The sequence below is a fragment of the Aspergillus tanneri genome (genome assembly GCF_003426965.1).
Source record: "Aspergillus tanneri strain NIH1004 chromosome Unknown AapTan_8_pilon_pilon_pilon, whole genome shotgun sequence".
NCBI lineage: Eukaryota > Fungi > Ascomycota > Eurotiomycetes > Eurotiales > Aspergillaceae > Aspergillus > Aspergillus tanneri.
The window spans coordinates 978,435-1,003,511 of NW_022984635.1; the positions used below are offsets into that span (position 1 = coordinate 978,435).

Here is a 25,077-nt window from a genome sequence, read left to right on the forward strand (position 1 = left end):
TCTCTGCTGTTATTCTCTGGCCCATCTTTCCGAGCATCTTCGAGGTCTGTGCAATTTATGATTGCCCCGCCCACGGTGCCAGTCATGTCTCCCAGCTCACATCCATGGTGTACCTAGAGTAGGCTTCGACTTGAAAGCCTCCTACGGGTGAGCTAGGCTGACCGTCGGGACGGGATTCGGGATCCTGGACGAGCTTCAGTCCCGTCCCATACTCCCATGGGAATTGCGTTTTGATTCTCACCCCGTGGAATTTTCAAAAAAAATTGTCCCGATTTTACGGGAATGGAATGTGCAATTGATGGCAGGACTGGCGAATCCACCGCCTCGTCGAGAAGATGCATCGGGATCCCTTTTTGGCCGTCTGACCAAGCACCTCGGGTGACTGATGCCCGTTACGGGTGAATCGCAGTGGGAGCGATGACATCGCTGGCTAAACAACAAACTCGGTCGTTCTGCAAGCCTCGAAGTTGCCAGCCTGAGTGGCTTAATCCAGGAGCTCAAGGCATTGTCCCAGCCTCTTGATAAAAGAGCACCCTGATCGCATTATGGAGGCGGATGCGGTCTAGCAGCAAATGGCCTTGGACTCTGTATCAAATACACTGGTATTTTCGATTGCAGGGATGAGTTTGTGTATATACCCACCCCCAATGTCCTCTTTATCTCTTTCAGCCGCCATCTACTTTATACGAGCAATACGGCCAGGTTACGGTCCAGCCTTTGAACAGTTCACCATGGACAAATTCCAAGTCCTAGACTTTGCAGCAGGGCTAGAATATCTTCCACAAGAGGTCAGCCGAGATCGGAATTCTGGGGCCATGCCCACTACTAAATATTAGCTCTTCCCCCAGCCAATGGATCATGTCCTTGCTGGTGAGAATGCTACTCAGGACCACTTCCAAACGATTGTGGCGGATGCTTTGGCCGAGCTGGATCCCATCCTCCGCAAGATCTTCCAGGCGAAGAAACCAGTAGATACTAGATCATCTGCAGATGCTGTCGGTGCGGATTTCATCGCGGATCCGACGTTCGCGGTGGCCAGGCATGCCACACTGTATGCAAGATGACGAAAGGAGGTGCAGGATGACTGTACGGAAAGGTAGGAGTGCGAATTGCAGGGAAGCAAAGAGCGAAAAATATGACCCGTGAGAAATGAACTGTGCTAAGCGAAATTTCAGGAATAAAATTATAAAAAGTGGGGGCATGATTTTTGTATTTAATATTCTATTCCAAGCGGCTTCGGGCATAAATGAAAATATACTACTTTTAACTGTTCAATAGTATTCCAATGTAGAGAAACTATCGGAAGATCAATATCTTTAATAAATATAAATTCACCGTTATGAGTACTGCCGGTGTAACCAACGTATATATTTGGCCTGAGGCTATCAGATAATGTATAGATGTAAATATATATATTATTTGTAATTAGAAGTATCCAATTTTTATATAAGATACTACACTACAGGTAGTTCAGACCCCGGATGTGAAGTAATAGTGCATGTTCAATTAAAACTGTCTAATCGGCATCAGGTGGGTAAAGTGGAATAGCCGAGAGGCAAAGGATAAAGCTGTTCTAATATTAGTTAGCTAGATGTGTAACGTTTGGGTAACCATCATTTTTACACTTGCCATATTACCCAGGTCGCACGAGCTCAGGGCAGCACTGCTTACCTACTAAAACCAGGAAGACAGGTGTCAGGGTGCTTGTATGTTTTTGCGCAGTGGCAGTAGGTAGGTCGGGGATAATTACTTGTGGGAAATATTGAATAGATGCATTGACGTATGCCTCAGGCTGGTGACAAATCCGGAAGCATGGTCTGTTTCCACACCCTAATGCTCTGTCAATCTAATGTACTATACATCACAATATGCAGAATGCTCAATCAGTAATTGGATTTTATTTAGGGCTCTAGCGTAACAGGGCATCTCTATTTTATTTAGTCCAATATATTAAAAGTTAAGTAGAAATCTTTAAGCACTGCCCCTGTCAATCTGGAGAAATATGTTTCAACCCCTTCTCCAGGGACGCCTCCACTCCTAGAATGTTATACTGTCTAGCAAATTTTGATTTTACCCATTATGTACGTATCTGTTAGTTCAAATCCTACCACGCAGAGAAAGCAGTCTCTAACTGAAAAATGCTCTATAATATGAAGAAGAATAATAATAATCTGGAAAAATTTCAAACGACCACAGAAAACAGGTCCCCAATGTTACGAAATATAGGAACAGTCTTGATGATTAAATTTATTATCTCCAAGAAGCAATACACAGACTGGCCGTAATATATTAGGTATGGCCTCAATGATTGTGGATCATCTTTCATGGTTTCCGATCCTAGCCGTCTGCAGGCCAATACGAGCCATGCCGAACCCCCACGGTTTCTTTTCCTGTTAAGGACAGTCGAATATGACAAGTAAAACGATGAACTGGCTGGGCATTAATTGCTATTTTTATAACGTTGCCTAATCTAGTCAATAATTTGATTAACTATGGAGACCCCAATGCTTGGCATTCACCGAACCAAGGAAAAAATTAATCATGAGGATAACTTTAAATCTAACAGACAACCTCCAGGTCAAGGCAACTACCCCTATTGCTAACTTGGTTGAGATTGTCAGAATGTTGATAGCATTTTCTTGGTTAAGTCTACCACCAGGACTTCTGTGATAATTCAAAGAATGGGCAATGAGTCACCGATAAGATCATGTGGAGGGTAGCATAAGCGATGGCAAATGCTGTCATAGAAAATTATCTTAAACAAGGCTAGCGTGACAGATTCAGTAGGCTATTCCCGATTTCCGGATGGGAACGTACATATCCCTCGTTCCCGGATAAAATAGCCTGTCAAACCCTGGGCCCGTGATTGATGCAAAGGATGCGGGTGCGATTATGCAAATTGGAGGGGTTTCTCCAGAGCTCCCCTGTTGCTGTTGGCCTTGTGTCACTTTTCAAGGGAACATAGCGGGGGTTGCATCGTTCTCAATGCAACCTGAAGTTGAACTTTGCCAGTTGTAATAGGACAGGTTTGACTGATGATTTTGAAAAACAGCAGAGCCGATGTACGTCCACAAATGTTTTATTGATTTTGCAGATATACTTGTGCCCTAAAGATGGGCACAGAGACTCGCAGCTATAGTATAAGCATGCCTTCCAGTTAATACTGAGGATCGGCAGCTAAGAAGCGTATTATAGCACCTTGTTACCTAATTGTACTACTTCAATTACTGCAACGTGTGAGGAATTGCATGGATTAAGTGAGACAGGTATAGTAGCATTGCAACTTCTAAATGCAGCTCCCCTCTCGACCCGACCCTGAATGAGAGAGCAATATGCACGAGCCATTGACATATCAAATCTCCAGCTTTCACAAGCCATTCGGACACAGCCCATGCACTGTCTCATCACGGAAGACCTGGGAATCCGTGAACAGGAATGAATCTGGATAAGATAAGTAAGGTAATTCTACAGTCGGATGGCTGCCGCGGAACAGACGGAAGAGATGTCTTACAAGCCCACCCAATCCTTGGAAAGGAGCAGTTCAAAACATGTCGAATCAAATGAAGCTACTATAAATGGGTATACAGAAGGACAGATATGTTCTGCAATATTTAAATCCCATGGATGATCTCTGATGGTCTTCTCATCCTATCAACCTGGCTCAACATCAGCTGTCAAAAATGGCGAACATTAGGTCCATCCTTCTTACTCTATTTAGCTTTGTCTATTTGGTTCGTTCCGCTCCATCTTGCCAGTTATACACCATTCAATCTGGAGATACATGCTGGAAGATTGCCAATACATTCCAAGTTACTCTGGATCAATTGCGGGAATGGAACACATTCATCAATGCGGAATGCACAAACCTGACCATCGGTGATCAGTTGTGTGTGAGCGATCCTAATACAAATGGTGGCGATCCCACTACCACAAAGCCCACCGCGACGATGACAGGTCCTTATGCTACAGCTACAGTCGCACCACCAGGCCCAGTCGCCCAAGGCACGACTCCTAGATGTGGAAAGTATGAAACCTGCCCTGTGTATTGCTTAGGAGGTTGTAATAACACATTCTAATTAGGTATTACCAAGTTCAACAAGGGGACTATTGCCAACGAATTGTTGGCAACTCCGGCATTAGCATGGAGCTCTTCAAGGCTATAAACCCAGATATCAATGCGGACTGCTCCAATCTCATTCCCGGTCTATACTATTGCGTTCTTCCCACAAAGGACTGGAACAGCTCACCGACAACCCTTAAAACTACCACTTCGGCCTCAGGCTATGTCTCTCCGCCGGGTCCTACTTCCATAGGAACTACCCCAAAGTGCTACGAGGTATGCGCATCTCCTCACGACGATTAGGGGGACTTTTGTATTAACCCGTGTGTCAGTGGTATATTGTCCAGCAGGGAGACTATTGCGCCCGGATCCAATCCAAGTACGGAGTGACGATGGCCCAGCTGCAGTACTGGAACCCAGAGCTTAATAACGAATGTACCAATCTGTTGACTGGTTATGCGTACTGCGTTCGGGGTGATAACCAGACAAATCAACGTGTAGCAGTGGCAGCTGTACCGGCCCAAACCACGGGACACTGACTGGCGAGGACGGTGAATAGTGAGGGCAACACTGTGACATCTCTTTAATATAGTCCAAATGTCAGACTGGGTTGAATGAATGAATTGTCCATGGAACTAGTTTATCCTGAGTAAGCGTCGGTCTCGGCTTTCAAATCCGCCGAGAAGTCGGGCGTCGGTATCCCGGGAATGTCCGTTTGTGTCGGGCAATTGCGGCGTGTTGCTTCCTATTCGGGAAGCTACCTGTCAATGTAATGGCGATGATTCATCATGTGACTTCATCACGAGGCCTAATCGCCCCCATGCTTCGTACTATGTCTGGGACGCCTTATACTGGATCCAACTCATATAAATACGAATTAGCAGTATGCCACGCGGAGATTAGAGTTCCAAACAATCCACTGTCTCTCAATCTAGACATTGATTCAAAGAAATCATTGTTCATCTTTTAATTCTCTATTAACATTTTGACCTGATGATGGATGGGACAGATGTCCTTATTGTCGGAGCAGGCCCTACAGGACTTGTTCTAGCCCTTTGGCTCACCCATCAGGGTGTCACGGTGCGCATCATCGACAAAACAGAGACCAAGGCATCAACATCCCGGGCCTTAGTCGTGCATGCCCGTACACTCGAACTGTACCGTCAACTGGATCTTGCAGAGGAGATCATTGCGCATGGTCACAAAATGCGAGCGACGAACCTGTGGTCTGAAGGATCTCTCAGAGCACGTGTGCCTTTCGGGGACATTGGGACTGGGTTGACGCCCTATCCATTCATTCACGTTATCTCTCAGGACACGCACGAGCACGTTTTGGAGAAACGGTTGAATTCAATGGGAGTATACGTCGATCGCAATCGCGAACTGGTTGACTTTACAGAACACGACACACACATCACCGCTCGTCTTCAAGATACAAGAGTCGCAGGGGAAGATGGAATCAGGACCTGCCAGGCGAAATTTATCGTAGGATGCGATGGAGCGCATTCAGCCGTTCGTCATTGCTGCGGTATTGAATTCGAGGGCGATACATACAGTCAGCTCTTCTTTGTCGCGGATATCGAAGGGAGCGGTCCCACGATCAACGGCCAGGCGCATGTTTCTTTCAATAGTGCGGACTTCTTTTTACTCTTCGCATTTGATGATGTCAGTCGAGCGCGTGTTACTGGGGCAATCGACGAAAGCAGCATAGCAAAGGACATCTCGGAGATCACATTCGAAGATATCGCGCCTGCATTGGCGAAAACCATGCGACTACAAGTCGAAAAGGTCAATTGGTTCACGACATACCGAGTTCACCATCGGCTGGCGCAGTCGTTTCGCAAAGGGAGAGCATTCTTAGTTGGCGATGCCGGACACATCCACAGCCCTGTGGGTGGACAGGGTATGAACACTGGCATCGGGGACGCAATTAATATTTCCTGGAAGCTAACGTCTGTCTTACACGGCAAGGCGGATGACGCGCTCTTGAATAGCTACGAGGCGGAACGTCGTGCGTTCGCTAGTACCCTGGTTCGCACAACAGATTGGGCATTCAACTCGATTGTTGGGAACGGATATCTAGTTCGCTTTTTCCGCTCGTGGATTATCCCTTCTGTGGCTCCTTTTATGATTCAGTTTGAGAGATTGCGACATAGAGTCTTCCGCGGCATTTCTCAGACGCTAGTCAACTACCGGGGTAGTGTGCTTTCTGCGGGAAGTACAGGGTATGTGCAGGGTGGTGATCGTCTACCTTGGGTCCCTGCGGGAGAGGTCGATAATTTCGAAAGTCTTCGCGATATTACCTGGCAGGTCCATGTATATGGCGATGTGAGTTGGAAATTATCTCAATGGTGTCAGTCAAAAGGTATCCCTTTGCATGTCTTCCCTTGGAATGAGAAGCATCAGACCGCGGGACTGGTGGAAAAAGCAGCTTACCTGGTGCGCCCTGACACTTATGTGGCTGTTGCGGAGGAATCCGGTTTGCCTGATCGATTCGATGAATATTTGAAGGAGAATAACCTTCAAATATGTTAGTTATTTTGTTTGTGGTGTGTTGTCTCTGCTTGCACATCCGTATACTACTCAGAAGCGCTGGCGCTATACGTGAAATCCCCATTCCAGACATAACATCCATTATGAATCAAATCATAGGTATCTAGGTAGACTGAAACTTTAAGGTGGTGGTGGGCGGCCATATCGCTACAGAATTAGCCCGTCTCCATCAGGCACCTCCTAGGTAGTATACATAGTTAGGCCGAGCCTGCCTGAGCTCAATTATATTTTAATATATATGTACAAACAGTTTAGAGAGCTGGCCATCTATGCTATTAATCTGGGGTATTATACAATACTATTGGTTGTAGCCGTTCTGAAGCAGGACTTAAGCTCCCCGGGCGAGGTTTTGGGTTTTCATGTGTCCTTAAATAATAGGACAAACATAGAAATCTTATGGCTTGCATGATTTATACAGTTTTCAACTATATTTTTCATGTATTTGGCTTACAGAGCAGTATAGTTTGTCTTAGTCTGTTAATTCTGTAGGCGTTGTAAAGTCTATACCTAGTTATAGGCTTACAGGGAGGAATGGGCTTCGAAGGTACTCCGCAGCCTTCAGTGTGAAGAAGAAAACAACTATCTCATTGCACTAGATTTTTGGGCCTCGTCAGCGCTGTGGAAGGCCTTCTGCAAACCGGGATAATACGCTCAAAACAGGTGATGGTAGTACGCAATGCTTTCTGCGATAGATATAATGGTCAGTATCATAGGTTCTTCTTACGGGATAGCAAGGTTTGATACCGCCGCCATATTGATTAGTCCCGCCACTCAAAGCAAAGCGATAGTAGGAGCAAATGATCGGCTCGCGAGTCCGTCTCTTGGGCATGCATTTCCTAAACCGGCAGTGACTTGCTGGGGACTTCCTGGAGATAGAGCACCCGCTTTCCGGACTCCAAATAATCTAAAATGAGTGCTGCCTCTCCGTCATCCTCAGTTTCTCTTTTCCTTTTCTCAGGGTACGTGTTGGGAACAGGAGTGGATTGACCACTGGATCCGCAGTTGATTTTCGGTTCCATTTAAAGGACCATGATGCTGACAAACGCCAAGGATAAGTACTTGGACTTGCGAGAATAAGAGAAAGGCAGTGGCTTTTATATTATAACCTCGGCTTTTCTACCTAGTAAGAGGGAGAAACCTAAGTTAGATATTACTACTGTACTCGAAGCTAGTGAGCCATCAGGATCCACCCGTTAGCCCGAACTCATAATTTTCTCTGATGAACCATTGCCTTCCCGCCATTCTTGCTGGACATTGTTGTAGCCTAAGTTAGTCAGCCATTTACTATAACTAACTACCAACCTCTGTGGTGCTCTAATTTTTGTTTGGTGTTGATATAGCGACGCGAGATATTGAAAGTTCAAGCAAAGTCTTATCGCCGCAGCTGGAAAGCACGCTCTTTTGGACCGGGTGTAGACTTTCTAGACATGACCAAGTTGTCTCATGCTGTTGTACCAGAGATCCAGCGCTTCAAATGCCACTAAAGCGGCTTGTCCGGCCAAACCAATACTTGGGTGTGTATGTGTGGCTAAGACGCTGAAGAGTCGAACGTTCCATGTGAAAGGACCACGTTTCTCTTGCTCTATGATAGCGTCCAGAAATTTCAATGGCATGAAATATAAGTGGTCGTCCTTTGCCTCGATACTATGATGAGGTATTCTTCGGATTAATCCTTGGACCTCGGAACATTGACAAGCCCTGCAATTGTAAATAACCTCTTAATATTTTACATCGCTAAACACTACCCTGATTGGCACTTTCAACGAAGATCATACCACATGAGACCGTTATTGCTTCGGTGACGTTACTAACAACCTCGATAGACCAGAAATAATTTCTTCATATGATCATCAAGAATACGTGTACAACAGCCCCAGCGATATAGTCTTACACAAGTGTACCTTCAGGGCATAGTTCGAAAAGATGTAAATGACTGACAGCCATAAAACATCTATGTCTTCATGAAGTGGAGACAGTTGTCCCTTGTATCACTTGCAGGCAAAGTTCATGCCATATCCTAGACCTCCAGCTGTTGCAGCTCATGGGTCTCAGAAGTACCCGGGAAAGAAATTCGCCCAAGTGGAGTGTGTCGCAGGGTCTATTTCGTGAAAATCGGGTTTGTATTCCCTTTCTTGATGAGGGGAAGTTTGAGGCTGCGCAGGCAAGCATCCCAGCCGTGACGCGGGACAGTCTACAAACCTTAACTTTTCGCATGCGTTATGCAGATAGTCCTCGACTGATCTGAGATTGCGGGCAGTAAACAACCCAGCAATCAACAGGACAACTTATAAACGAGGCTAGAGTGGCTACTTAGGGTTCGTGGAGGGTCATTCTGGAAAGAGATCATACATTTGTGAGAACTCGCTGTAGAACATACATCCCAAGATATGTCAATTATATTACTTAGCATTACAGCTTCTGGACCGCCCATCAAGCTGGCATACGATTTTACAGACATAAATGAACAGGGAGTAAATAATCCAATAGACTTCATTGACTTTGAACGTTCCCTAACAGAGACTCTAACTACAAGAACCTGAAAGCAGCGCCAGCAACGGCGGCAGCAGCAGCACCACCTATCACGGCATGACGCGGCGCGACATCTGGCGTCTTTGTCGCCTGCGGAGCATTAAGCTTACTGACACCCGCAGTGACCGTCAAAGGCTGATAATAGATATCATCCGAGGAGAAGGAAGTAATAGCGGATGTGGCGGAGGACGTGGATATACCGCGCTGGGTGAGCTCCATACCGAGAGAGACAGAGCAGGAGGCGCCCTGTGTGGAGGAGGTGATATCGCAGTCCTGGACTAGGGTGAATTTGGCTTTGACGCCTGCCGTCTTCGTTGAGTATACAGCGCTCATGGTGTAGGTGGAAGGACCCTGGGTAATAGTGACAGGCGAGCGCAGTGCACATACTGTATATGGGGCATCGGACTGGCAGACCATGGCGTAGGTGGTGGCATCTGAATTGGCATTGACTATACTTGCTTGAGCGCTATGCAGAGTCAATGTGGTTGAGCCGGCATTGAAGGCTTTGATCGTTGTGGTTTCTGCCGAGATGGAGGTGGCCAGGACCACAACCACTAGGGAGTAGAAAAGAGACAGCATCGCTAATACACAGTAATACACAATCAATGCCAATTATTTATAGCGTAGAGACCAGAGGAACAGTTATTTTTATGAAAGAAGGATGAGAATAGAAGCAAGGACTGGGGTGAGATTGGTTTTATCAGTTCTATTTATCATTATAACTAATGATTGCATCGGGCACCACCACTTCTTTACCCTCAGGCCCTTTGGTCTGAGCCATAGGACAAATTGGATTACCACTAAATCCCACAACAGCGGCCATCATTGGTGAGCATACACATGTTAGACACTAGGATGCAGGTGGAGTTAGTCAGGTGCCCTCACCCAAGCCACCAACGCAAAATCATCCTACTTGAGCCCCGTTGAGAGTAAGTCAGATCCAAAGAAATTTCAAATTTGATTCAGAAATAAGGGTACACGGTAAAGGGCTGAAGCGCATTTGACCTTTCGGGCCTATTGGCCCTATTGTCCCTCGATGACGAGAACACGTGACTCTCCTCCCTTTCTCTCGTTTCTTTCAACAACTCCTTTTTGTACATATTAGCCTATCCTATAGGTTCTACAGGGTCCAGCCTTTGGCAGCAAGCGGGAATGCGCAATATTGTTCGCAATATGGCGAAAGTTGTCGACTACATTGTTTACAAGGCTTACGATCTGCATGGTTCTGTCCTTCTGAGCCCTAGGGAATACCCGGGTGCCCTACTGGAAGTGTAGCGAGAGTTGGTAGTCGTAAATTCGTTATAGTAAATGGAAATATTATGCCAATATTATGGGCAATAATGATCGAGAAAGACAGATGCCGCAAGGCTTCGTTCGACCTTCAGCCTGACGGTTCTTCTTTCTACTGGAGAAGGCTGGGGCCAATCGACGTCGGAGAACCCCGGCAGTGACGGGGAGATACGGGGAGATACGCTGAATCAAAGTAGTGCATACACTAGACTTTTCAGAGACGCTATATATCCGTTTTCCCCGACGCTAGTCGCCGTAAATGATGTGGCTGTGTCATCAGGTTTACGAAAATTAAAGGTCCAAAGACTCGTCAAATCGTCTGAATATATGAGTAGCGACTCTCATCAACAAGACCTAGGCTTGCATGTGCTTGTAGTTCCTGAAGATGACAACGGTTTTTTCTTGTTACAGGGGCCACGCAAGGTCAGTAATTCATTCATACACCGTGCAAACTACACCTAATGACAGTGATTGAACAAATGAATTGGACAGGGACTCGTAAGACACTATCCCCAACGTCCCAACACCACCGTCCCGGCTCAATTAGTTGTTCAGTCCGCGGTTGTAGCTCTTCAGGGAGTCGTTTAATAAACCGATATACCCTTTTTTTACCAACCAAGAGTGGCTGGGTGTTGTTTTGGGCGTTGTTTTGAGCGTTAGTATTATAATCATTGTTATAGGTATAAATACCCCCACACGCGTTTGATTCAAACTGTCGGAGTAATATTAAATTTGCCATTTCATTAATATCGGGGGTTCAAGGTAAATATTAAGGCAGTCGAAATATTCAATCCAGTGTTTTAATGTAGCTTCCTGCGCATTATCAAGATCTTTTTTCACGCCGCTGGTGCCTTTTTTAAAAGGAGTACTCTGAAAAAGAGCACGAAGACGACTCACTATAATGATGGTCGGAGGTTATAAGATAATTCTCTGACCAATATCCAGGCAGAAGTCCGGGTTCAATCCATGTATACTGGAGTACGACCCTTAAGAATAGAGTAGATTAACCTTCACGAGGAACGGGCTAGGAAGAATGTTGTGATTACGATAAGCCAACCGACAATTTATCCTCCTAACCACGACCATGAACCGAAATGCTTTATCTTAATGTGCAAGGCTAACCTTTTCACGCAAGCGGCCATGTTTCCCAACTACCTCTTCTCCAGAGCGTTGTATTGTCAAGACGCTTACAAGTGCACTGTTTAGATTATTTAGGCACCAGTGAGCGAACTCCACCAAGGTTCCTTCATAATTTGGAACATAGTAACGCTCTCTCTGTAGGATTAAGTTTTTTGATCTTAGGTATCACCCTCTTTGTCTCAGTGTCAAGATTTGGGGAAACCTCTTCCGTCCACTGGTTCAGTCGCACGCTTGGATCGCTAGATGTTGCGTCTGGTAATCCATTAAGATATTACACTATCTGTCATTACTAACGTGTACTACTATCTCAGGAGGAACAGGGCCGAAAACCGTTATTAACTGGCTCAAAATCTTCAGCTCAGGTTCAACTCCGCTTCCCTTAGCTCTTTAAGTCCAGATGTAGGGTTTCCATGCCTGTTATGGCATAGAGGCACTGTGAGCAATATTAAGCAGGTGCTATTTTTAACAGAGAATAGTCCAACTTACAAGAAGTCCATAAGAAAATACGTCTGAATGTCTGCCAACACCTCTCCCTATTGCACCCTTGGACTGCGCCATATGACGTTTCCTATTCTAGAATTAATGAGCTTTTCGCCTTCGAGTTCCACAGAAATGCCCAGATCGGATAATGCCACTCTCCTTATTTCAAGTTCGCCTTCGTTTTCACTACTGTTGATCATGCCATTGTCAGGTTTTATGTGTTGCTTGTATGCATGTAAAAGCGTTATCCTCGATTCCAGGTAGTTCTATGTTCAGGTTACATTGGTCCCCGTTCCAAGGAGAGAAATATACATCCTGCATACCTATAAAACCATGCAACTTGGAGCCTAGTGGGTGTGGCTTTGACAAATCAGCTTCTCCCCCTTTTATCCTCAATCTGTAACCAAATCAAAAATTCAAAAATATGTCCCAAGTCCTTTCTTGCCCCGGGATTTTTTTTTTCTACTATTGCTCTCTGCGCGTGTGCTACAGCAGACTGTTTCCTGCAGCTACTCTTTGGCCGCCAGCAACGAGACACATGCCAGTCCTTTGCCAAGAGCTGTGGCATTACCCTTGCCAACTTTCAGCTTTGAATCTCGGTGTCGATTGTCCCACCCCTGCAATTGGTAGAGCCACTTTGTGACAGAATGCACCAACCTCCAGAGGCTCGACTACTACGTCCGCGTTCGTTCACGTCCCTGGAGTGACGAATACACCATCAACGCCCACATCCATGCCCAAGGGCCCGCAGCCGCAGATACCTAGCATCGTGACCAACTGCAAGACCTTCCATCTGGTCCAGTCGGGGGACAGCTGTTACACGATTGACACCACCGCAGGCATTCGTGTCCAAGTCTCTTTCGTGGAACAAGGAGGTTAACAAGGTCTGCAACAAACTTATGACTGGATTACTATGTCTGTGTGGGGTCGAGTTTATTCATCATGATAACATTCTGAACAGCTCCCACGTTTGCGAGGAGTCATATGGCCCAATGTATAATCCTACTATTTCCAATTGGAGGCAGCATCTGCTTGGCTAATCTTTCTTTGCATCCTTCCAACCCTTCTATAGTCATTTGCATCCTTTACTTTACTTTGGGTCTATTACCCAGACATTCTACAGTCAAGATATCATATTTCTGGCTATAGTGAAGTCGTCATTTAGGGATTGGCGGGATAGATTTTTGCGGAGGATCATTCTCATCATCTCGGTGAGTATTATATTCCGCTCCCAGAAGCAGAAGAGTTCGATTATTGTATCCAGTTTCTTCTGAGATGTGTGGATTTGTTTCTTAGTTCGCAGAGTGTTTCAATTCCCGGCTTCATAAGGTCCAAACGCTTCGAAAATGTAGTTGTCTCCATCCTTTCAACAACACAGGCAAACATGGCCGCCACCGTCGACATAAGGGCTCCATGAATATGTAAACGCTCCTTACAGCTCTTTAATAGTTTACAGCTTTCCTAGAAACTACACTAAGCAGTCCAGCTGTCAAGCAACCGGGGAGAAAACAACCGGAGAGAAGGCAGCCATGCCCTTCTAAAGGACCAAAAGACTGTCCGTGGGGGCCTCCAAGTCCACAAGAACCTGCTTCTCTGCACAGATTTAGTCCTCTATGTTACCTAAGGAGTCCAAATGGAGTGAAGGTCCAAGAGAAGAGTCGAGCGCAGGAGGATTGAGAGGTTAAAGAATTTAAACGTCCGTATGAATGAACCAGTCCATTTCGAGAAAAGAGTCAAGAGTGACATCGGACAGTAGGGAGAGTAGGGAATTTTTATTGCATACTCTAGTTTCCCTCTCTGTCCACCTTACGGAGCCACATAAAATATATTCGAATTAATTTTAGATGCGGCTCATTTCTTTATAGAAATGAATACCAACATGGCTGTAAATAACAGTAATTTATTAAATAAACCAGCAGTATCGCATCTTAGCAGGTCCAAATACATATTAGTTAATAATATGTTAAAACGGGTGGTTGCCACTTACTGAGAGGATCTAGGTCCGGCTGTGCGGTGGTGCTGGGCTTTACTACTACACTACGGCCAAAAAGGCGCAAATCGATGGCCGGATATCTGGTTATCGAGCTCAGTTTACTATATAGCAAGATCAGATCTGCGACAGGTACCCGCGGATTTTTGACAGGTCAGGGATTGCTCGAAGAAATATTGTTGCGGAAATTTCCATTTTCTCCTCAGTGAATGTTGACGCATAACGTTATGCCGCATAATGTTGTCACCTATGACAGTGAATATACGAGGCCAAGAGATCCATATAAAAGGGCCCAACTCGCCCCTTCCATCCCTTCATCTCCAGCAACGACTCCACTGATCATAATATGTGTATGTACGGAATGAGTCTCATTGGAAAAATTGCCATCGTCACCGGAGCCTCCCGCGGCATCGGGGCTAGCATAGCTATTGAACTAGCACGACAAGGAGCAAAGGTATACCCCCTTTTTCCTTTATTCCTGTAAAAAATGTCTCCAGCTAAATAAATAGGTCGCCTTAACCTATTCCAGCCCTGAAAGCGAAAGCGACGTGGACGAAGTCCTCTCGAAAATTACATCCCTATGCAACGGATCCGCAGCGATAAAAGTCCTCGCCGATCTGAAAGATCCCAAAGCCGTGGACAAGGTCATATACGCAGCGCTTCCAGCCTTCCCAACAGCAGACAACAAGATTGATATTCTTGTGAACAACGCAGGGGTTCCCCATCACGAGACACTAGTCAACACCAGCCCCGAGACAATCTCCTCCGTGTTCGACGTCAACGTCCACGGCACGATCCGTATGACCAAGGCTGTGATCCCGCATCTGCGTAGCCCGGGCCGTATCATCAATATTGGTTCGATTGCTGCCCGTCGCGGCGCAACGGGTTATTCAATTTACTGTGCGTCGAAGGCGGCGGTGGAGGGGTTCACTAGAGCGTTGGCATGTGAGCTCGGTCCGGAGGGTCATACGGTTAATGTGATTGAGCCTGGTGCTGTGGAGACGCGGATGTTGAGAGATATGCCTGCGGATGTGCTGGAGTATGTGAAGATGAGTACGCCGTTGGGGAATCGTTGCGCCGCGCCTGAGGAGATTTCTCGCGTGGCAGTTTTCTTGGCTGGGGAGGATGCGGGATGGGTGACCGGCCAGACAATTTGTGTTAGTGGTGGGCTGGAGATGATTTGAGTGAGGTTGGATTCGTTTTAGAGCTTGTGAGTTATTCAAAGTGGGTTGTTGAACACATGGATTACAGATTATGGATCGAAAAGATCAATGTGTACTAAGAAAATACCAAGAGAAGTGATCCCTTTCAACCATGGTGACTATCTACATATGAAAGAGTATGCTTCCCTTCTCCAACTCAACCTAATGTACGCTGCAGTTCAGGAAAGCCGCTGCATCAATGTTAGGAAAACGTCTACCATTCAAATCAAGGTGAAGAAAACTCACACTTAGCAAAAAAGGCATAACTCTCCGCATTCTCCATAGCTGTAGCGGTATCCAGCTGATGAACCTGATAGAAGCCATACGTCTCGGGTCCATAAATACCCTTCGTATGTGCCATCTCATGAGTCGAGGAAGTCGCCTGATCAAGCCGGTCGCATTGATTCGAGAACCGAACCAGAGAGAAATACGCAGGACAGGTCCTGATCCGGCCATAGTAACCGTTGGTTTCGCCATAGGCCGTGATGAAAAAGGACTCGCCAGGATTCGAGCAACGAATCCCATCAGGCGAGCAGGAGTAGGATACTTTTCCTCCTCCGCGAGCCAAGGCCTCCTCGGAGATCTGGTCCAGGATATTAGCGACACGGGACCGAGCTCGCTCGTCGTTGGTTTTGAAGAAGCTTTGGAAAAGGGCAGATCCGTAGTTGGAGCCGGAGCGAATGGTGTCAGCACCTGCTTTGGCCATTCGGGATGACTGGGAGAGTGCATCCTGGAGCATTTGATGTTGATCTGATGTGCAGTGCACAAGCGTGGCGCGAGTGTCGAGTGGTGTCGCTGTGACAAAGCTAGAGAGGCCCAGCACAATGGCCAGAATAACCTGAGTAGGACGCATTATGAGCAAGGGGACTAAAAGAGTGGACTGAGTGGAGGGAAAATAAAATAATTCCGGGGTAAATGAAGAATGAAAGACAGAAGCCACCAGGGCAAGAAAGAAATGAACTGGTTTCTGGACGCTCTATTCTACGTCCCAGTTCCTCCGTCTATATAGTCATGAAATCTGATAGATATCATCCCAGACCAGCTGCCAACCGGTGTTTTGATCGAGTGTGACATACTAGCAAAACTCAAGGGTCCATGACATCCCACCCCCCGTGTTTCATTGTCCTTCAGGGACTATTCAGATCCTTGCATCCCGTCTGTCGCACCATTTCTGAACCTCAAACACGGACTACTATAAAAGACCCACCCCATCACTCCGATCGGCATGACTACGCGTTATTCACACAGCGTTGATTTCTCGTTGCATTCTTACGTTATGGACAAGAATTCTCCTGTTTGTCGGCATTTTATCCGGCATTACCCACAGGTTCCTTCGTCGCGTCTAATTAAACAACGTCAAACAAGGATCTCATCGGGACTTATAGTGGACGAAAGAATCACCAGTGCTCCTTGCTGCTCAACATATTAGGTAAAGTAAACAAAAATAGAATAGAAATAGAAAATGAAAATGAAAAGGATACTAGGCAAGACTTGGCACGGCAGTATAGCCCGCTCATATCCTCTTTCCCGCTCATACTTGGCGATGGACGTATGAAGATCGAGTGATAGCTCACAAATGAGAATCAGATACGGATCATTCCTGGGCTAGTTTCTCGATTGTACTTATTTCATCTGACATTTCTCGTTGAAGATTCGTTATTTTCCCGTAACTCCTCCCTGACATCGCCAACAACCCTGGCTTCGACTCGACCGATGCCAGCAATATTAAGAGAACCCCGCGCCAATCGTTAAGATGGCCGCTCTATTCGATCCGTAATTAACCGTCCTTAATATTCCAAATCCAATGAAAGGACTTCTATGGAGCGAACCCCACCCCCACGACTCTCGGGTAGAGAAATCCAGTCGACGAGGGTTTTATAAGGCTGGAACCCTAACTTCTCAAACACCCTTACACTGCCATGGTTCCCAGCGAAGGCAGTCACTTTGAAGTGGCGAGCATTCATGCGAGGGATTGCCCAATCATACAGGACTGTCTTCATGACAGCCGTCATTATGCCACGGCCATGGTGCGACGCTGCCAGCCAGTCTAGAGACCACATTAGTGCGACGAAAAGAAAACGAAAGGAAAAGGAAATAAAAAGAAAATAAAAGAGAGGGAAAAGCTCCAATCGATGTCTTACCTCCAATTGACCATTCAATCTCCGGACTGCCCAATGGTAGGGCTAGATTCTTCTCCGCAGCTCCGCGCCTCATTTCACTGTTCTCCGGGAAATCTATATACTCATACCGCTCAACATCGATACCTCCAATCAAAATATCCTTTGTAATTCCGTCATCATCCTCTGCTAGGACCTCGCGGATGCAGCTAAATGGACACCCGCCCACAAATGATTGCGCTTTGGCCTCTTCTAGTTGTTTGTCACTTTTCTCGCTGGACCTGGCAACCCACAATTTCGCGTCCTCGAGTTTATACGGGAATGGAGGACCAATTAACCACGAAGCAACGCGCATGTCGTTCAAGTGTGCCACTAAGGCGGATTCATCTTCCCGGTTGTGAGGTCGGAATGGAGTGACGATGATATTTTGATGTGGGGTGGGGAGACGGAGGTAGAGTTCGTTATTATGGGGGTTGTGATTCATGGCTAATTGATAGTGGCTCAGAGAGAGGGGCCGATAGGGGAAGAAAAAGAGAGATGAGAAAAGAAAAAAACTATGCTGAATTTGGAAGAAATTTTTGGAATCTCATAGCTTAAAAATGATTATAGATTGCATCCCCAGTGACTCATATCAACTTCATTGTTGTGTTAAAAAAAATAAAAAGGCAAATTGAACTTATGAGTAATCCAACAAATTATCGCCCCTATAATCCTGGACTAGGACCATTATGGATAGGGTGTTCATCCTAGATCGTCTTAGCGGCGGTACGCTACTCTTTAGTCTATCACTGACTCAAGTCGTAGAGATCCAATAGAGCCTTGGCGATGCTGCACAAACCAGTATAGGAATCTACCACCATTGATGATCTTTTCTTTTTCTCATCCATGTATGTCATGAATATACTTGGATTTAGGCTCTTTGGTTAATTTTCAGGATATTGAACCAGAGTTTTCTCAAAAGGAAAGGCTTTCAAGAAGTTCAGATTGCATTGCGCTAGCACCCTTTTTATTATTCTTAGCCAAAAACAAGACCTTTGGAAACCAATCTGATAACAACCCAGTCAGTCATGCGATATGAGTGAACGAATCCATAAACATACAATTTGTTTCCATCAATCCTTTTATACCGCGTCTACGGGGCAGAATCTCCTGTCGGCAGAGTGCGAATATCACATAGCTGATATATGGTCCCACTTTGCATGCCAAATAATACGATCTGACCACCAGCTGGCTGGAGGAGGTTGAATTGGGAATGACCTAAAGTCTTGTGACTTGGAATTAGCGTCTGGAACAAAATGGCAGACGCATGATGAAATAACATGCCTTCTGCATTCACTGTAGGTACACTCAGAGACCGTTTCGGTTTCCAGGACCATGGGTGTATACTAAGTTAAATCAGCTTAACACAATCACAGTCGAGAAAAACAAACGTTGTACTCACATAAACACCGCCTCGGTATTAAGACCGCTGTCAAACTTTATATATGGTTGCTGACAACCATTGCCGTCATATTATTATGTAAAAGGTAGTAATTGCTACGTATGTTAGCTCATTGATCATTCACAGCGAACAATAGATGGACATACTCGCAACCATCTGGAGCACCACCTGCCAAGAACACGGCTGTCGGAATCGGAGTCCCCCATCATTTTCAGGTTGCTTAGGCGCTTTATACTCCGGCAGATGAGGATTACCAGCAGCATCATCAGACTGCATTCCAAGGGCTTTGCTATGGCCCCTGGCTGTGTTCTTCGACTGCTGGAGCAGGCCTTCTTTCTCTGCCTCCTGAATAGCAGCCCACCAAACCGAAGCCATTTTCTTGTATCCATAGTCGTTAGGATGGGTCCCATCAACCAACTCGTCCACCGTTATAAAATGGTTCATTTCAGCTAAGACGATCCGCTCGTTTCTCTCTCGTCGTCGCGCGGTAATGTTTCGGTATTGCGCATTTATTTGGTCCACCAGGTTCGGTTGCCGTTTGTTGGGAAGAAGCGTTGAGAGGACGATCGTAGTGCCCGGGATGGCGTTGAATAAACGCGTCAGAAGTGCATCCATTCGTTTTCCCGCTGTATCCACGTGGTACTTCCGGACAGCATCGTTCGTACCAGCACTGGGAGACAATGATTAGTCGTAGGGAAAATAGGAAATAAAGAAAAGAGTAGAAAAGACAGCTCCAGAGGGAAAATTCACTTAATAAGAATGACATTGGGCTGCTGGGGAATTGTCTTCTCGGCTTCCTTTGCTATCCGGTGAATTTTGTAGCCTTTGTAGCCATCATTGTTCTTGAATGGATATTAGATCAACCGGGTCCACGAATATCTTTAGGGGATTCTTAACATTATTATGCATTGTTCCATTTTTCAGGTTTCCCACCATATCGACTTGCCACCCAGCGTAGCGGAGTTGCTGTCGTAACCATTTCCGATATCCATTCCCGTCGCTGGATTTGAATCCTACCGTGATTGACGCACCCAACGGCAGAACACGCAGGGGGAATGGCTTGACGTCACGGGACTCCAGTATAGAAGCATCATTACCGTGTTCAACAGAGTCGATGGATATGTTTAAGGGCGCAGACACGGATAGAGTGACTAGAAAGAGAAGTGCCAGCTGCCAGATGCTTGCCTGGATTGCGAAGCGTAGAGGGCTGACCGGCCTCATTTCTTGGGCGACAACAGAGCGTATGAAATTAAAGGTGAGAACTTTGTTGCTTCCATGGGATTCAGCTTATATATTGCACGTAATATGTATGCCTGCAATACAGAGAAATCACGCAGGGAATATTGGCTTATCATGGGGAAGATTTTTTGTTTTCTATTGTGGCTCAGTTGCGCTGAATTACTAGCTCTGTGCCTGAAAATAGTAGCATGGTATCCACCAGCCATTGGATGCAACAAAAAGCTTCTTTCTCGTTCTAGCCCATATGGATGATATCATACTCGGCTAACTTAAGCAATGCAGATCAAGTGATAGACACTGTCGATGAAGAGATATATCCATCATTGTAATCTCTTGTCGACTAAATCACTCCATATTGAACATTTATCGCGTAGTGGCCGAGTAGGACAAGAACTGCAGTCGATGGCGTTTGGCCTGTCAGCCATGCGTCGCTAGTGGCTTGGAAAATACGTCTGCCTTTTTTTTTCTTCGCTTCGTCTGTTTCACCCTGTAGTACTCTGTGTATACCGGAGTTCGTTATTCTTCCGTGTTATGCTATCGCATCTACGTCCTCCAGTCTGCTTTGAAATATAAATTACCCTTCTATGCTAAATCCCGTTCGACCATAAGTAAAAGCACTTTAGGCTCTTTTTGAGCTCTATCATACAGAGTAGTACATATTAGATTTATCGACAAATCATCTTGAAAGGACCTATCGAACATCCATCGTATCAGGGCCGTTGATAGCAATTTGTTCCCACTTGACTGGCTTGTGTCCTGCCTTGTACGGACGGAGTACGGACGGAGTACGGAGGGAGTACGGAGTAACATGATCCTATTTTTCACTGATGAATTGCAAAGGATTCCACCCCACTTTCTACGCCCTGAAGTTTAGCGTCGGAAAATTGAAACCTAATAGGTTCAATTAGTTAGGCAGCAACTCCAAGCTCATATTGTCTGCATCACACTTTATAATCGGGCGCAACTACTGGACAGCTAATAAAAGCCAAGACCGAAAATACATCCTTAATATTCACTGCACCCAGTTTGCAGTTTGCACAGCCGCAGGCTCACTCCGCGATGGTTCAGGAGCCGGATTTACCAACCAACACAATTCTTTAAAATATCCCAATATTTCCAAGTTTACACGACATCGACATACTGTAGTATCCCCGTGGTCATGTGCGCTGGGGTGAGTTAAGTAAAATCTAAACACTCATAGTATGGAGTAGACATTTTAGTCGATGGCTCTTTTTTGAGGGTGCATTGAGGCTACACCACAGATGCTAATTTTCGGGCTCTAGAGCAACAAAGATGGGGAAGATCGAGTGGGCTGTGTACATCGTGACGACGAAAATGGCTAGAAATGATCCCGGATTGCTAATAGACTTCAATAGTTAGTCAATCGCAAAAAACAAATCGGGGCTGCAGATATTCCGACAATTTCCACTCCAAGATCAGTGCTTACATAAAAGGTGCGATTCACCGTTACCGTAATCGGTAAGCGAGCGCCGTATTGAAGGCGAGCACCACACTTTGGTACTCCATATAAAATGGCACCCTTTGAAACCTTAATATCTCAACCACCAGTAGATATAGAAACATCTTGATAAGATAATAACATATATATGGACTCTAAAATTGTGTTTTTATATTTTCATGTTTTTAAATAGTTTTCTTAGCTTTAAATACTCCCTACAACAAAATATATAAAAAATACAGCTGTAATTTATCTTATCTGGAGAAATATTCATTCCTGAAATTTCTCTGCTTAATATACATATATACAGTATTATATTATACTGTGTATTAAATTTTATGCTCTCTAGGTGCTTTATTGTTGAGATATTAGACTCTCAAGAAGTGTCATTTTTTATGGAATACAGAGGCGCGGCCCTCGCTTTCATATGACGCTCGCTTACCGATTACGTTAGTGATGTCTTTGCTAGATAACTAGGGAATGGTCTAACCTGTCCAATAGTGCATACGATTCACTCCCTTGATAACGGTCTGTTGTCCACCGCGCAAGACCAAAGAAGACATGCTCCACTCACTGTCCCCGATGGTTTACATACGTCATTTGATCAGCTCTTAATCCACTGCTATCGTTCGAAAGTCCGCAGGGATCTTTAGTGCTATGCGTCGCTAACACCTGCCACAGACCTCAAAGGACTATGTAGCACCAATCAGCCCCTATTTAGGTACTCTCTTAATTCTTTTGCATTTAGCTTCAATTTTGATCGATAAGTTTGGCCTAGAAATAAGGTAGGGGCCGTCTTCCGGTTTGTATTTTCTCGACGTAATGCTTTGTAAGTGTTGGTGTCTTTGTATTTGTGACTTTCGTCTTCTTTATATGGTGGGGTATAAATCTCCTCCGTTCCGATCGCGTTGTCCTCCAGGAAAGACACCGTATCTTTAGCCAGTTCTGCTAGCGCTGTCCATAGTCTTTTCCATTAGTTTTTCAGTCTGCAGTTCGTGCGACAGGATGTTGTCCCTCGGACATACAGGCCTTGTCGCCTCTGAATGTTTTCCAATATACGTTGGGGATGCTGCTAAATATACAGCTTCAAGCTTAGGTAGAGCTGGGGTGGTATAAGAGGTCGCCAGCGTGCCCGACTGGTGTTCCCGCCACAGAATGGAAAAGAAGCTTTATATGTATGTGCTGAACTTCATTGACTATTACTTGGATATCGACATATTTTGTGGCTGTCCTATACTGTCTTCAATCACGTGAAAATGCATTTATTTGAGGTTTCGGAAGATTTCCTAGCTGGCCCTTTGTACTTGTGCTGTCGGAGCTTGAGGAACCATGAAACCCGCAGCTCCAACCAGGACATATGCGGGATGTATACAGTCAACTTGGAAATGGCCTTTTCTAGGAATAGTAGGGGAGAACTCTAATCGCTGTTGGTCCATTGTGATATCATGAGGCTTTTGAGTTTTCCTTGCCTAGTCGTGGTTTTATTTCGCGGTTTAATAGTTGGGTAGGTATTTATGGGGTGAAGAGCGGCAAAAGCCTTCCTGACTAAAAAACAACTGCTGTTCTAGTAGCTCGGTACAGGCAGATGTAATTAGAATATAGTATGCCAGGCGAGAGAACTGTCATCTCTTCTTGTTTATATATGTACCAATAGGTAATAGAAGCCAATTCATAACTTATGGTTCCCACACGTTATCATACTTTGGCACGGGGAGATTATTTCTCCCTATAAGCGTGAAGATACTTCATACCCCTTGATAGCTGTTTTGTCAGCTGGAAGAGCGTCTTTTTGGTAGGCTCTTCTCCAAATTTCCTGTACCTAGCAACGTTATGAGTCACGCCATATAGAAGCATAGACAATTGGCTCACATCGTAATGGTAGAGCCAGTGGTACTGATCTGACCATTTATTTGCAACACTATAGTCTCTGCGTCGTCAAACGAGGCAGCATCTCTATTGCGCTATTTATTCTGCGAACCTATCGAGTTTTTTGTACTATGGTTGATCAGTATTTGACAACTATAGCCCAGTACTACATACCAAGTCGTCGTAATACGGCGATCTGACTCTGTCATACAGATCTAATCCTTCTCGCACCGAGAGATGACGATCATGGGCCGAGTGGACAGCTTATGATAGGACGTATACTTCTTCCAGGGCAAAACCTGCTCCACCGCTTTGACGCAATCAGGCGAGAGTACCAAGCGGGGGTTTTATTCTTACCAAACACTCCTGATAGGGTTGGACCGTCGTTTAGCATCAACTATGACCATATGAAAGTAAGAAATCACTCACGATGAGATGCATCTCCGATTAATGCAATTCCCCACCATACACTGCCTTCGCCAACCGTGGTCCAGCAAAAAGAGCAAATTTCTTCACTTCTTTCACCTTATTTAGTCCCTCCTGGACTGTCAGTGAAAATTCCTAGCATGTATTGGTATAGAAAATGGCAAGCCGAGATATGATATATTCTTTACCTTGTATCGTTCTCGAATCTCATCTATACTTGCTTCCTGCCCCCAGCTCACGGGTGTACCGTCGTCTGGTAGGTCGGTTCTCGCTGCCACTTCATAGATGTTGTTATTAAGATTGCATGTATATACCCATCTTGTAGGGCCATGCCAGAATGTAATAGTATCTAGAAAGTTTGGATATTCAGGATTTCCTGTGTATTGATTAGGCCCCGGTACGCTGCTGTTCCAGTGTAGCTGATCTTATGGTCAGGGAATGCAAAATGGAGGACGACCTTTATACCGTAAGTCTATTAGCTTGTTTAAGAGCTATATGGTGAAGAGCGCTCACTGATCGAACCCCATCGGCACCCACAGCCAGATCAACGTTGTCTGTGTAGCCGTCTTCGAAGCAGAACGACAGTTTCCCGTTGGCCAATTCAACCATCTTGGTAAGTCGACTTGATAGTCTCATTTTCAATTGGTCAACCGCTTTAAGAAGATACTGCTGCAAGACCGAGCGTAATGCTCGGGCGTGTCTATGGCGCTGGGGTGTATCTATCCAGGTCAAGGCCTAATGACCAGCACATGAACACAAAACCAACTTTTTGCCCATTGGATAGAAGAAGCTCGCCTGTTCTCCCATTCCTAGTATATTTTTTATACGTAAAAGACATCCAAAAAATATACCGACGCTGAGTAAAATGTCCATCAGCCACACAAAAAATATTCTGTGGATCAATGTTATCATACACCCCTAGTGCTTCCAACATATGCCAGGTATTCCGCTGAAGACTAATCCCAGCACCGACCTCACATAGCTCGCGAGCTTGCTCGTACAATTGAAGATCGGCAAATGGCAGTCTCTGAAATTCAATAGCTGCACCAAGTCCCGCTATGCCGGCTCCAATTACTGCTACTTTGAGTTTGGGAGAATCTTGATCACTCGCCATGATGATGGTGACGATGATGATGCAATTCGGCCACATCGAACTTGGCCGCAATGCTGATTTAAATATTCCAGCGCCAGGCAAGTCTATGTATGTCTGTTGGGCACGGTATCCTGAAATATGGGTGGTCGATGAAATGTTTTCTGAGCTGCCACCAATAACGTCATTCGCGCC

At 45.5% G+C, this 25,077-nt stretch overlaps 9 protein-coding genes across 9 annotated transcripts; 4 read left to right on the forward strand and 5 right to left on the reverse strand.

Annotated features, from left to right (window-relative positions):
- Positions 1-731: 731 nt before the first annotated feature.
- Positions 732-1,064, forward strand: ATNIH1004_010938 (uncharacterized protein; the record flags this gene model as incomplete). Its single annotated transcript, XM_033575506.1, has 2 exons — positions 732-788; positions 849-1,064. The coding sequence occupies 2 exons, from the start codon at positions 732-734 to the stop codon at positions 1,062-1,064; spliced, it is 273 nt and encodes a 90-aa protein (XP_033421361.1).
- Positions 1,065-3,680: 2,616 nt separating this feature from the next.
- ATNIH1004_010939 (uncharacterized protein) lies at positions 3,681-4,599 on the forward strand (the record flags this gene model as incomplete). Its single annotated transcript, XM_033575507.1, has 3 exons — positions 3,681-4,024; positions 4,081-4,336; positions 4,393-4,599. The coding sequence occupies 3 exons, from the start codon at positions 3,681-3,683 to the stop codon at positions 4,597-4,599; spliced, it is 807 nt and encodes a 268-aa protein (XP_033421362.1).
- A 457-nt stretch (positions 4,600-5,056) lies between these two features.
- ATNIH1004_010940 (putative FAD binding monooxygenase) lies at positions 5,057-6,595 on the forward strand (the record flags this gene model as incomplete). Its single annotated transcript, XM_033575508.1, has 1 exon — positions 5,057-6,595. The coding sequence occupies one exon, from the start codon at positions 5,057-5,059 to the stop codon at positions 6,593-6,595; it is 1,539 nt and encodes a 512-aa protein (XP_033421363.1).
- A 2,544-nt stretch (positions 6,596-9,139) lies between these two features.
- Positions 9,140-9,721, reverse strand: ATNIH1004_010941 (uncharacterized protein; the record flags this gene model as incomplete). Its single annotated transcript, XM_033575509.1, has 1 exon — positions 9,140-9,721. The coding sequence occupies one exon, from the start codon at positions 9,719-9,721 to the stop codon at positions 9,140-9,142; it is 582 nt and encodes a 193-aa protein (XP_033421364.1).
- Positions 9,722-14,403: 4,682 nt separating this feature from the next.
- ATNIH1004_010942 (SDR family NAD(P)-dependent oxidoreductase) lies at positions 14,404-15,226 on the forward strand (the record flags this gene model as incomplete). Its single annotated transcript, XM_033575510.1, has 2 exons — positions 14,404-14,496; positions 14,552-15,226. The coding sequence occupies 2 exons, from the start codon at positions 14,404-14,406 to the stop codon at positions 15,224-15,226; spliced, it is 768 nt and encodes a 255-aa protein (XP_033421365.1).
- Positions 15,227-15,406: 180 nt separating this feature from the next.
- ATNIH1004_010943 (putative metalloproteinase) lies at positions 15,407-16,097 on the reverse strand (the record flags this gene model as incomplete). Its single annotated transcript, XM_033575511.1, has 2 exons — positions 15,407-15,435; positions 15,491-16,097. The coding sequence occupies 2 exons, from the start codon at positions 16,095-16,097 to the stop codon at positions 15,407-15,409; spliced, it is 636 nt and encodes a 211-aa protein (XP_033421366.1).
- Positions 16,098-17,031: 934 nt separating this feature from the next.
- On the reverse strand, positions 17,032-17,845 carry ATNIH1004_010944 (GNAT family N-acetyltransferase; the record flags this gene model as incomplete). Its single annotated transcript, XM_033575512.1, has 2 exons — positions 17,032-17,291; positions 17,386-17,845. 2 exons carry the CDS (start codon positions 17,843-17,845, stop codon positions 17,032-17,034), a joined length of 720 nt encoding a protein of 239 aa, XP_033421367.1.
- Positions 17,846-18,922: 1,077 nt separating this feature from the next.
- ATNIH1004_010945 (SGNH/GDSL hydrolase family protein) lies at positions 18,923-20,023 on the reverse strand (the record flags this gene model as incomplete). The annotated part of the gene is made up of 3 exons (XM_033575513.1): positions 18,923-19,472; positions 19,553-19,644; positions 19,700-20,023. The coding sequence occupies 3 exons, from the start codon at positions 20,021-20,023 to the stop codon at positions 18,923-18,925; spliced, it is 966 nt and encodes a 321-aa protein (XP_033421368.1).
- Positions 20,024-24,141: 4,118 nt separating this feature from the next.
- Positions 24,142-24,906, reverse strand: ATNIH1004_010946 (uncharacterized protein; the record flags this gene model as incomplete). Its single annotated transcript, XM_033575514.1, has 3 exons — positions 24,142-24,249; positions 24,306-24,527; positions 24,766-24,906. The coding sequence occupies 3 exons, from the start codon at positions 24,904-24,906 to the stop codon at positions 24,142-24,144; spliced, it is 471 nt and encodes a 156-aa protein (XP_033421369.1).
- Positions 24,907-25,077: the final 171 nt, after the last annotated feature.